This window comes from Rhineura floridana, chromosome 5 (assembly GCF_030035675.1).
Source record: "Rhineura floridana isolate rRhiFlo1 chromosome 5, rRhiFlo1.hap2, whole genome shotgun sequence".
In the NCBI taxonomy this organism is placed as follows: domain Eukaryota; kingdom Metazoa; phylum Chordata; class Lepidosauria; order Squamata; family Rhineuridae; genus Rhineura; species Rhineura floridana.
Window position 1 is genome coordinate 61,790,069 of NC_084484.1, and position 13,114 is coordinate 61,803,182.

At 40.0% G+C, this 13,114-nt stretch overlaps 1 protein-coding gene across 1 annotated transcript in view; it reads right to left on the minus strand.

Moving 5' to 3' along the window:
• Positions 1 to 2,216: 2,216 nt before the first annotated feature.
• GABRB3 (gamma-aminobutyric acid type A receptor subunit beta3) overlaps positions 2,217 to 13,114 on the minus strand; it is a 136,705-nt gene continuing 125,807 nt past the window's right edge. Inside the window, exons 8-9 of the mRNA XM_061629413.1 lie at positions 12,651 to 12,895; positions 2,217 to 2,627 (exon numbers count right to left, since the gene is read on the minus strand). Of these exons, the coding sequence (XP_061485397.1) occupies positions 2,277 to 2,627; positions 12,651 to 12,895 (596 nt within the window). The 3' untranslated portion in view covers positions 2,217 to 2,276. The remainder of the gene's footprint in view (positions 2,628 to 12,650; positions 12,896 to 13,114) is intronic.

Sequence of the window (13,114 nt, forward strand, 5' to 3'; positions counted from 1 at the left end):
TATACATTTTCATCCAAGAAAGCCATGGTCTCTAGCAAGCTACCTCAGATTCCTGGCATATATCTATGTTGTTCCCAAAAGCAAATGTGTTATCAGCTGAGGTTAAACAGAATTCAGTATTCATATCACGGTAAAACTTTTTTTCAAATCACTTCGTTAATGAAATACAGTTTTTAAAAGTTTTTCAAAATGAAAAATAGGTGTTCTCAAACATGTAAAAATGAAACCAGATCTGACTAGTTTTAGCTCAGCTGCGATATAAAACCCTTTTCTAGAGTGTACTATTTTTGTGGGAGTGACATGCAAAAAGCATTCCTGTAATGTGGAAAGTGGTCCTTTAATGGTATGACAGGAAAAACAAAGGCTCTTCTCTTCCACACACTTAAGGCTAGAAAAGTTCAGATGCAACCCAACCATCATTATTATAGTGCAAACTGCCATAACGAAAGGAATGGGGAATACAATTGGTGAACTGCACTTCCCAAATATCTGCACATCCATTTTGCTCTAAAACCCTTTTGATATCCATTCAACTCATTGCAGTAAATTATATTTATGGGTAATATATATATATTTATTTTAATTTTTTTAGAAAGATAAGATTCTGTTAAACTGTTTGCTAAGTTCACAGCACTGAAATGAATGCATTCTAACTACCAGAATCTACTGGTTAGGAAATGTTTAGGATGCGAATCAGAAGGAAAACAAAAATGAAACATTTTGTGAAAGGAAAATGACTGAATGTATTCAATACTGAAGCAAGACATTTGTTTTCTATTATTTATGGTTTGTGAATGTAGCATATCAGCTATACTAGCAGTTTTAGTGTATATATGTACAAAATGATGTGAAAATGTTCTGTTACTGAATTTACACATTAGAAGTGCTATATTGGTTTAATTCTAGAGAGGAAAACTGTAACATCACAGAAACAAAAGTATGATATAGCATGCCGTCACAGTAGCAAGTACTAGAAAGAAAATTTGGGTAAAATATTCATATATATGCATATTATGCAAATATATCTTGCATTAATCATGTTATAGGAATGTTTGGTAATGTGAATGCATGTTTTCCCCTTTTCAGTTTTGTTTAAAAAGAATATAGCTAGACTTGCCTTCTGTTAAATAATTAACCTGAGGTATCTTGTAGATTATCAGTGGAATACTAATATTTAAGGAAACATTGAGCAAGGATTATCAGGTCCTGGCATTCTGGTAATTTGGAAAGCTCTGTGGCAAAGAGAAGCTTTGAAAAACCTTATTTCTTCTTCCATGGAACTGATTTGTTATTCCTGCCTGCTCCCTTCCAATATCCACTGTAAAATGTAGATTTTGAAAAGGGGTGATAGGTACAGCAAAGCATGGCATTATGGATGTGCTAAGGTTTTCCTCCTAAGGAATATCCTCAGATTATAGTAGCCCTGCATAGAAGATTTTATAACTATGTATAAGAAAAGATGGTGAAAATGTTAGCAGCAACTGCATTTCAAACAACATTTCTGAAACAATATGGAGGGTTTCCCCCCAAAAACTGTACTGTAATTGGATGTAGCCCAGATTAAAATATTACATAGTTCACTGAAGTGCTTATCAGAGGCTACTTTTCATTGTTGAACAGATTCTTAAGGAGAATGCTTTAAAGCTCTATGATCATTAAACAAACTGATCTCCTGATCAAGATTTAACTTGCTGCCTAAGTATAGACAAGTGACTGCTGAAAAGCTATGCCATTTTTGATAGGGAAAATTATCTGTGCTAAAATATAAAACAAAAACCATTAGCAAATAAAATCAATGTGGTTCAATGATTAGTTGATAACATGCAATACAAATTACTTTAAAAAAATCAGTTAATGAGCAGTCCGTTTCTACAAACAACATCATAGAATTCTGATGGAATCACAGAGGTCTGAAAAATATTTTGGTGGTCTTTTGTAAGTTTTAGCTTTCTCAAAGCTTAATATTTTCAGAGCGCTTGTCTCTCCATTTTTGTTAACTAAATCACTTAATGTACATTCTATGTTAAATTGTCCTTTATCTTCCATAAGTATAGAGAGAAAGAGTGTGTGTATATATATAGTGTATATGTGTATGCACTATGGGTATAATACACATTATTTCACAATATATGTACACACATAAACAGGATTTTAAATATATTTATATATATATTATATTATATATAGTGTAAAAGTTCTTATGTACACATACAAAATAACAGGCAAAGTAGTTTTTCACTTGTTGAAGTCTTTTTTTTAAAAAAAGTGAAGTCAATTTAGTTGACATAGTATAGCCAATAGATTAAGTTGAAAAGAGAAAATGTGAAAGGAAACACCATTCTTGACCATCTGTCTATAGCGTTCACATCTGTTAGGTCAGGAATTTTTATCTTTAGCTGTGAAGACCTTCTCCGTAAATGACTCTTCTTGGTGTGGGTGCCAGTTCTGTCCAATGTACGCCTTCCAAGGTTTTCTCGATGTGAACTCTGTTTTCTGTACTGGATACCTGAGTTGTCAAAGGATATTGTTGAATTCTGAGGATCAGTGACACCTGTGGTGACCTCATTGCTTGCAACTTCATTGTGAATTTCAAGTGATGTAAGCAAAATGTTCCCATGCATGTCCACCTAGTTAGAAACAAATGCATAATGATATTCATAATTGTTTTCAATAAATAAAAGACATACTATATCATAATGAGCAAGAGAGGTTTAATTATGCCCTTAGACATGCAGTTAGCCCCCATGAAATGAAATATTGCCATATCAAGTGGTAAGGATTAAGAGTTGTACCAATAGCATAAATATAAAACAAGTGAGACCTGCAGTGTAGCCTCACTCTCTAACAGAAGTGCTCATGTTCTGGGTCCTAGCCAGCCAGCCAGCCAGCTAACCATGCCCTCTCCCAGGATATTATAAGCTATAAGGTCCTCAATCAAAGCATTCCACTGTCCTCTCCCCAGTTCTCATTTTCAGCTCTTGGAGTTGAACATTGGAGGTTATTGAGCAAGCTGGGTCTTCACCAGGCTATTTTGAGTTTTGTTTTGTTTTTAATGTTTTGAACCTCAGGGTTCACCTGACAATGATGATATATCTCCCTCTTGTTTCTCAGTTGCCCTATTTTGGCTCCAGTCTGTCAGCAGCGAATCCCCTCATTTGGCTACTAGAATATTTGATTATATGTGGAAAACAAAATTTGAAACATCTTTCTTACATCAATTCTGCATACTCATGTTTTTGTTGTAAGAATGACAGAGAAAATGTGACACACTGAATGCTATTAAGTGTTGTGAGCCTACTTCCTGTTGTTGTTGCTCTTACTGTTATACTATGTCAACGTTTCTCAAACTTTTTCAATTCTGGCCCAATTTCTGGACTTTTTCTGCCTTGTACCTCTACTATCCAACACCAATAACCTGGTCCACACATGTGAATATTGCTATAAGAGCCCTGTTCGATCAGTCCATAGGCTTATCTAGTCCAACATCCTGTTCCCCACAGTGGCTTTTGGACAACTTTAGGATTACAACCTTAGTTCAACTGAAAGTGCAAGTTCACTTGTTCCTTGCTATTCCTAAAATGTAATTATAACCAGCAGTTTTTGAAGTTCTTATCTTTTTGGAGCTTTCTATTTACTAGGAATTGATCTTGCTCTATTCTAGAAAGCAAGTATATTACAGTGATGTCAGTGAAATAATATTAAGTGCCAATGAATGCAGGAAGTTCTAGGATCAGACAAATATATTATCCATCAAGACAATATGTCATTAGTCCATGACAGCTAGGATTTTCAACTTGACTATGTTAACCTTATGCTATGTTGTTATTGCCTGTGCTGAATATGTGCAAGCTGATGTCACATCTTGAAGTCTGCATGGATTGGCCTTAGGCATTCGATTCTATCTCCACTTGAAAATCCAATGTGATTGTGCACCAAAAGCCAATCTGTTCCAGAAGGTGTGTGAAAAAATTGTGGGTTATCTACCATGTAGCCACCTTTAAAATCACCTGGAATGGACTTCCTCTTTTTTGTCCATCTTGGTGGGCATGATAAATCTTTCAGAAATGATTGCAATCCACAAACAATTTAACACATTGTCTACCTTTTATTTTCACTGAAAGTTAGTCAGACCTCCTAAACGTTAAAAAAAGGGGAAGCACACAGAAGTCCACTTTTAAAAGATATGTCTAGGAACTTAATTTTCTTGATCAGCCTTTCATAACTCCTTTCAGATAATTGTTTTCTTTCTTGTAAATTGCTTCAGAACTTTGTTGTGGGAAGAGATACATAAATTCAATAAACCTAACCGTCCTAACATGACTTTAACATCTTTAGATTTAGCAGATATTACTAAAACACTGAAGACCAGTATAAATAAACATTTTGAAAACAGTATAACAAATCCTACTGAAGATCATAATGAAGGTATTGAGGTGTATCAGCAGATTAAAAGGGGAAGTTTTGAATTTCATTTCCATACACTATGGAAATTGTACTGTGCCTCCTTGCCATTGTCAATATTAAGAATTCTACTTAGAAAATATTAGGTGGGCTCATTGATCTCTCTGCTGATTTTAAAATGTGCATGCTGAATTATTAAAACTGGTTATATGGATTGTTTTCAGTAGAGGGCTCATATTGTGAAGCCTGTACTGACTCATGTACAAGTCTGCCTTTACCACTCCTGCTTGATTCCTCAAAATCCTTCCTCACAAATTCATTTCAAAGCCCCATAACTGTCATAACTGCTTGCTTTCCCCAATGTGACAAATTCCCCAGGAGTACAAATACCTCAAAAGATCAGAAAGAGATTGCACAAAGGGGAAGAGGAACCACTATCTGGCCTAAAAATTGGAGGCTTCATTAGTTTCTATTTTAAGTTATTAGGGTTGTGGGGAAGGAAAATAGTCACTTTGCTACAAGGTGCAGAATGAAGGAGGGAGGGAGTGAAGGAGAAACATGCATCTACTGTCTCTTGGTTGGTTCTTTGGACTTCGGTTGGGTGGGGAGTCACTTACTATTACTGAAGAAAGATCCTGTTAGACCAGGCAGGGTTAGGAGGATGGCGTGGCACTCAGGTCAGGTGCCATTAATGTCAGTATGAATTGTTTCTTTCTTCAACTTTTTATTTTTTTGGAAGATTTGTTCTGCAAGTTAAGACGATGCTTTCTGGTTTACACAAAGATTTGTTGTCCCTGGGTCTAGTCAGTGTTTTGGGGGGTTCTCTGGGGCTTTCCCCAGACAAACTAATTGTTATTAAATCAGGTATTGGCTGCTTCTCAGCATTGCTCCATGGAGGACATACATTCCATAGTTACAAGTCGGAACCAGCAACCAGCTAAATATATCTTAATATTATTACGCTTTTAAAGAAGCAAACACAAACTTATTGTTGTGAATTAGTTTTTGACCAATCTTGTGCAGTGGCATGATCAGCCACTCAGTTTACATCTCTAGAATTATCACAGCAACCATTTGAGTATACTACATCTTGATAGTAGTACCCCTTTCAGGGATAGAAGCAAACTCATTGTTATGAATTTCATTTTTTGACAGTTTTGCACAGTGTCACGCATCAGTCAACTTACATCTCTAATTTGATTGGGCTTCCCGGCATTCCTCCCTCTAGGCCATACACATACCCGTCAGTGGCAGAAACAACTATATAGCTGTAAATTCAATTTGGGAGCAATTTCTGCCTAGGGGCATAGTCATAGAGTCATAAAATAGAGTCATAGAGTTGGAAGGGGTCCATAAGGCCATCGAGTCTCACACCCTGCTCAATGCAGGAATCCAAGTTAATGCATACCCAACAGGTGCCTGTCCAACTGCCTCTTGAATGCCTCCAGTGTTGGAGAGCCCACCACCTCCCTAGTGAATTGGTTCCATTGTTGTACTCAGGGCCGGCTCCAGGCATGCCGGGGCCCTTGGGCACCAGCCTGCCCCGGGCCCCTCCGCTCCCCTTCTGTGATCCATGGCAGGAGCGCGGATCACAGGACAGGAGCTTCCGAGCCGCCCACCACGCCCCCGCTATCCCCCCGCTTCACCTACCTTTCTCTGCTGTTTTTTGCAGCTGCGTGCACTGCACATGCAGGGTTGCCATCAATCAAGATGGCAGCCGAGGTTTCCATAGGGGCTGAAGCCTCTGCCACCATCTTGGTTGATGGAATGAGCTCGTGCATTGCTGCCATCAACCAAGATGGCGGCAGAGGCTTCAGCCCCTTACGGAAACCTTGGCCGCCATCTTGATTGATGGCAACCCTGCACGCACTGCAAAAAACAACAGAGAGAAAGGTAGGTGAAGCGGGGGGATGGCGGGTGGCTTGGAAGCTCCTCCTGCCCTGCAATCCGCAGCTCCTGCCATGGATTGTGGAAGGGGAGTGGAGGGGGCCCTCAGGGGCCTCTGTAGCCCCATGGGCCCTCATGCCAGTGCCCCACCTGGCTACCCTTTAGAACCAGCCCTAGTTGTACTGCTCTAACAGTTAGGAAGTTTTTTCCTGATGTTTAGCCGAAATCTGGCTTCCTGTGTCTTGGCCCATTATTCTGTGTCCTGTACTCTGGGATGATTGAGAAGAGATCCTGCCCCTCCCCTGTGTGGCAACCTTTCAAGCACTTGAACAGTGCTATCATATCTCTCCCCAATCTTCTTTTCTCAAGGACAAACATGTTCAGTTCTTTCAGTCTCTCCTCATAGGGCTTTGTTTCCAGTCCCCAATCATCCTTGTTGCCCTTTGAACCTTTTCCAGTTTGTCCACATCCTTCTTAAAGTTTGGTGTCCAGAACTGAATAGATAACCAGGCCTGAATAGAAGGGAAATAGTACTTCACACAATTTGGAAACTATACTTACGTTAAAACGGAAATGGACTGCCTTCAAGTCTATTCTGACTTACGGCTACGCTATGAATAGGGTTTTCATGGTAAGCGGTATTCAGAGGGGATTTACCATTGCCTCCCTCTGAGGCTGAGAGGCAGTGACTGGCCCGAAGTCACCCAGTGAGCTTTATGGCTATGTGGGGATTCGAGCCCTGGTCTCCCAGATCGTAGTCCAACACCTTAACCACTACACCACATGCAGCCTAAAATAGCATTTGTCTTTTGTGCAGCCGCATTGCACTGTTGGCTCATATTCAGCTTGTGATCAACAACAATTCGAAGAACTTTCTCACGTCATATTGCTGAGCCACGTATCCCCCATCTTATAACTGTGCATTTGGTTTCTTTTTCCTAGGTGTAGAACTTTGCATTTATCCCTGTTGAATTTCATTTTGTTGTTTTCAACCCAATCCTCAAGCCTATCAAGATCCCTTTGATTATATTGAAGTTGTTCTTGTTTGCTGTTAGATTTACTGTTACATTACTGTTTTATTATTTTTTATTATTAGGAAATTGTTTTTGCAATTGTTTTTGAGATGTACTTCTGTTCACCTTGTTGTAAGCCACTTTGAGCACAATTTTTTTGTGGAAAGGTGGCATACAAATAAAATGATGAATGAATGAATATTTTTGTATGTTTGTTGGTGTTCTTACTTTGCTTCTTTCCTGTGTTACTAATGTTTCTACAGAGAATCTAATATAGAAAATTTTATTTCCCTCATTATTCATCCTAGACACCTGTGTCAAATTTATTTTTTATTAATTTCAAAGCCTTTTTATTGGTCAATGTCATATGATGGTGAAGACAGGCCTTTGTGTTTCAAATTGAAGGTTATGTTCTATTTCTATTTTGGGTGCATTAACAGTTGAATCTGAAACTGAAGTTTGATGTAAAATCAGACTGATTACAATATGTTGCTACTTCAGCAATGACTCTAGCTGTTGGAAAAAAGAGGATACATGTTTTCAGCCTGCTATGTTTAAATCACTTCATTTAAGGCAAGGTGAGCACGGTCAATTAAAAACATAGACCTAGAATTGTGCTAGAATATATTTCACCTCCCACTGTTTTATCTTGTGCAAATTGAGACACTCCTGAGGTCCACTGGAGACTATTCTGTAGAAGTCAGTGCCATTATTCCACAATTATGTTTGAAGTTTTATTAGTGTAAATTTTGCAAAGTGTTGCTGTACTTCACATGTTCACAGAAACAGAAACAAAAGAAAGTGATTTGCTATAGGAAACTTCACTAAAATTGCAAAGTAAATCAGACATATTTAAAGTGACCATCTGAACTATATCAACTGTCTTAATGTTGCTTCCTCCCTGCTAAAACAAGATCAGCACGGCACATCTCTTCTTTGTATTATTTGGGCTGATTGCAGATGTTGCCACCACTCACCATATGCTCAGAGGCACATGTTACCAAATTCTTCCAAGCTACACAGGAAGTGGATTGGACCCTGAAAGACCAACCCAAATTGTGTTTGCATTTTGACCAATTTGTAGGGCAGTCCAATATTATTTATTTTTATTTTATTTATTTTATTATACTTGTATACCGCCCCATAGCCGAAGCTCTCTGGGCGGTTTACAGTAACTAAAAACATTAAAATAAATACAATTTAAAACAGATCTTATAAAAACAATTTAAAACACAATTTAAAAATTTAAACAGTATAAAACACATGCTAAAATGCCTGGGAGAAGAGGAAAGTCTTGACCATGTTTTCAAACACTTTTAATGATTTGGTATCCTTTGAGATGAAAGTAATTTGGATGCAAATGTTTTTTGGGCCTCAGATTTTTGCTTCTGATACTGGTTTCACCTTCTCAGATAAATCTGTCTTTCTACAGATACTGCAATTTCTCCAGTTTGTGTATTGATGCCTGTTCATGAAAAGGGTGTGGTAAAAAAAAATGGTGTGGAAGGTCTCAGAGTCTTGGACCAGGATCTTCATACCAAGGTGTATCTTTTTTTAAAAAGTGGGAATTCCTGATAAATAAAAAGAAGCACAATTGATCTCAATGATGGAGATGTACAATGATTCTCTTTGAGACCCTGGGGGCAGATTGCTCATTTGTAACTATATGGATTAATTGCTTCAGTACATTAAGAACTCTCTTGAATTAATCAGGCCTTTTTTCCTCCTGCTCCCCTGGTGCATTCACTATAGCTGCCCAATTTCCCTGCTTTTTAATGTTTGATAGAAATATCTGTGGGCTATAGGTACTTTCTTAAAACGCAAGGTTTTTTGCCTATTCGTGAATTTCCCTGCTTTTTAATCCGGGAGGTAAGAAATGGGATCCTGTGCAAGCTTGCTGAGAATGGATTGATCATTTGCATGCTTACTGAGTTCAGTGGGATTTACTCCCCTGCAATCATGCTTAGGATAGGTGAAACTGACCACAGGGGATGGGGAGGGGAGGAGGAGGAGGAGGGAGGGGAGGAAAGGCAGAGGGGAGGACTGGGATGGGAGCAGGCAGGAGGGGGAGGGGAGGAGAAGGACAGGTATGATCATTTGCATGTTTATTGAGTTCAGTGGGATTTACTCCCATGCAATCATGCTTAGGATAGGTAAAACTGACTGGGGGGAGGGAGGGAGGGCTGGAGTGGGCAGCGGTGGAGGAAGAAGGAAGAGGGGAAAGGAAGAAGGGAGAGGAGACGAGAAGGAGGGGAAAAGCAGGTCTGATCATTTGCATGCTTATTGAGTTCAATGGGATTTACTCCTATGCAATCATGCTTAAGATAGGTAAAACTGACCATGGGGAGGAGGAGGAGGAGGAAAGGGGGATTGGAAGGTGATGGGGAGGGGATAGGAGGGAGAAGGGAGGGTGGGTTTGATCTAGGGTTGCTAGGCTCAGGGCCTGAGAATGATTCTGTATCTTTAAGAGAAGAGAAAATTCAGCCAAGTACAGGTTTTCTTGCAGCACTGAAATGGGAAAAACCACAAGGTGAAATTCTCCCTTCCCCCTGCACAACTTTTAAAGATACAGAAGACCTCTTGGAGGCTGGGCCTTGCAACCCTAGCTGGAGTTCAATGGGATTTATTTCTGTGCAATCATGTTTGAAAATGGAAATGGACTGCCTTCAAGTCAACCAAACGTAGGGCGACCCTTTGAATAGGGTTTTCATGGTAAATGGTATTCAGGGTGGTTTTACCATTGCCTTCCTCTGAGGCTGAGAGACAGTGACTGGCCCAAGGTCACCCAGTCAGCTTCATGGCTGTGTGGGGATTCAAACCCTGGTCTCCCAGGTTGTAGTCCAATACTGACCCGGGGAGGGGAGGAGATTGGGTGGGTGGGCACTGGGCAGAGGGGAAAACCCTTTCCTTTCCAAAAGGAAAACATTTTGAACAGTATCATTGCTTTTCAGTGTTTCCCTCACCTTTTTATTCTACAGCAGGCCACCCAAATTTAAACCAAAGCTGTCCCTAGCCACATCCACACCAGACTTTTATTTCACTTTGGAGAGTCATGGCTTCTCTCAAAGAATCCTGGGAAGTGTAGTTAGTGAAGGGTGCTGAGAGTTGCTAGGAGATGCCCTGTTCCCCTCACAGACCTTCAATCAGAGTGGCTGACTGTTAAACCACTCTGGCCACTGGAGCTCTGTCAGTGGACTAGGAGTCTCCTCTCAGCACCCTTTACAAACTACACTTCCCAGGATTCTCTGAGGGAAGCCAGAATTGTCTCCCATGAAATCAAAGTCTGGTGTGAGTGTGGCCCTGATTAGCCAAGACCAGCAGCTGTGAGGCTTTTAGAACACTGACAGTTGGTTCTTACTGGCATGCCCCACGTTATCATAGGGTTCCAGCCAAAATTTCTTAAATTAATTAAAAATCAGCCAGACATTTTTAAAACTTTTAAACTACAGAAGATGAAGGTCAGAGTATGGGGCAAGGTCAGTATTAGGATTACAGGTACTCTGTGAACATGGATGATTTTTAATGAATTTCAACAGATTATGAGAACTCTCAGAGAAAAAAGTCCAAAAGGGCTCAGGGTTTTCTCTCTCTCTTTTTACACTTTGAACTCTCTATTCTCTCTGACTGTTTTGTGTATCACCATGAAAATTGAGAGGGTTGTTAAGCAAGCGTTTCTGAGTTCAGGACTATGAGCTTATGGGAAGCATCAGAATGGCATGGGGGTATTTTCAATTTAACATTGTGGAATGTGAAAAATCCATGCTGGCTATAGTATACAGCCACTCTAGTAAGCTGTATAATACATTACAGTGGTATAGCCCTGCATGTTCCTTGAGGCACACATCTCAGCTCTCTCTCCCTCCCACTGCTGTTAGATAAACATCAATTATTATTTCTCAGGGTGGTGACTTGTAACAATACAACAAGTAAAAATTTCATTGGTACCAAAGGAATACAATCATTGCACTTAAAGCCTTTCTTAAATGTCTAAACTTATATCTAATATTTAGCTTTCTGTACTGCACAACACAAAGGGAGACACTGTTAGATTATTCCGTGACTATGTGCTTGCGGGTGAACCTTGAAATATGTGGCTCTTGATCTCTTACTATACCAGTTACCATGATCTATATCACTGAATATAATCCCACTAATATCACATCATGGATAGCACTTTAAATTTAGAGGCAGATCTCATAACAAAAAGCTGCCTTCCTGCACTCCCAGGGCCGGTTCTAAAGGGCGGCCAGGTTGGGCCCTGGCCCGAGTGCCCCGGAGCTACAGGAGACCCTGAGGGGCCCTCCACTCCCCTTCTGTGATCCGTACCCCCTCCACACACCCCACTTACCTGTCAGCCGGCTTTTTAGCATTGCCCTCAATGAAGATAGCGGCCGCAGCTTCCCTAAGATACTGTAGCTGCTGCCGCCATCTTAGTTGATGGCAGAGATGTGCACGCATAGCACGCACGTGTGCCATCAACAAAGATGGCAGCAGAGGCTTCATTCCCCTTAGGGAAACTGCGGCCACCATCTTCATTAAGGACAATGGTAAAGACTAGACAGGTAGAGGGGCCATGGGGGGCTGTGCAAGGGGGGTGCGTGCATGTGCATATGCACACACATGCACACCCACCCACTGGGGGGCCAGGGCAAGCTGATGCCCAAGGGCCCCCGCATGGCTGGAGCTGGCCCTGTGCACTCCACTAGCAATTTCCCCTAAAAATACATACAATAGGAAACGATTGGAGTTTTTGCTACTAAATAAATTGGTATTTTGTTTTAGAACACATAAATGCAACAGCAAAACAAACAAACAACATTGAATCTTCCCTGGTCTGAAAAAAATAGGTGATAGCATTTAGGCATGGCTGGGCTTAATTATGTATTTCCCATTCTCTCGAAGAACTAGAAAACTATAATGGCATTGTAGGAAGAAGTACAGTTTTAGTATTAACAACAACAAAACACTTCCACACTAAATTTGTTAGTCCTCCATCCTGGAGGCACGCCAAGGGTGGTTGGAGCAACAGAAATTGCATTAAATGGCAGTGATGGAAAGAGAAGTTCTCAGGTCTGTGAATCCTGAACTAGTATATTTTACTTATGATACTAAACTTTGTAAACCGGTAGTCTTCAAGAATTATGTTTTGCTCGCTCTGTTCCTTTTTGCATTCTTAATGCATAAGGGTATAAGGGTCTATTCATAAAGGGCAAGGAATGTGGCTGTGGTTTCTACATAAGCCAGTGATACAACTGAGCATGCAAGATAATTGCACTTAATCCTACTGATCTGTACTGTGTTTTGGAGCCAGAAACAAGACAGACTTGCAGATGATGGGAAGAATCCTACCCGGTTGCTTTCGAATTTAGAGCGATCGTTGTTTGCTTTGGCTGTCTTTTCAGCAAGTTTCTTCTGCCTTTGTGGACCTTTCCCAAAGAAGATGTAGTTGACAAAAGCATATTCAAGTAAGGCCAAGAAGACAAATACAAAGCAACCCATAAGATACATGTCAATGGCTTTGACATAGGGAATCTTAGGCAAAGTCTCTCGTAGATGAGTGTTGATAGTTGTCATAGTAAGCACAGTTGTAATACCTAAAAATGGGAAGAAAGACAGGTATATTTAGATCTTTCATGCATTTTTCTAAAAGCTATTTCCAGGAGCTTATTAGTGTTCTGAGAGAGTCAATTAAGCAAAGAGAGGGAATGGTATTGTTTTATTTGGTTATTACAGTTATATCCTACTTTTCCCTCCACAGAGCTCATATGCAGTTTCATAGCTCTGTAAAGTTCACAATGAGATTTTATACGTTT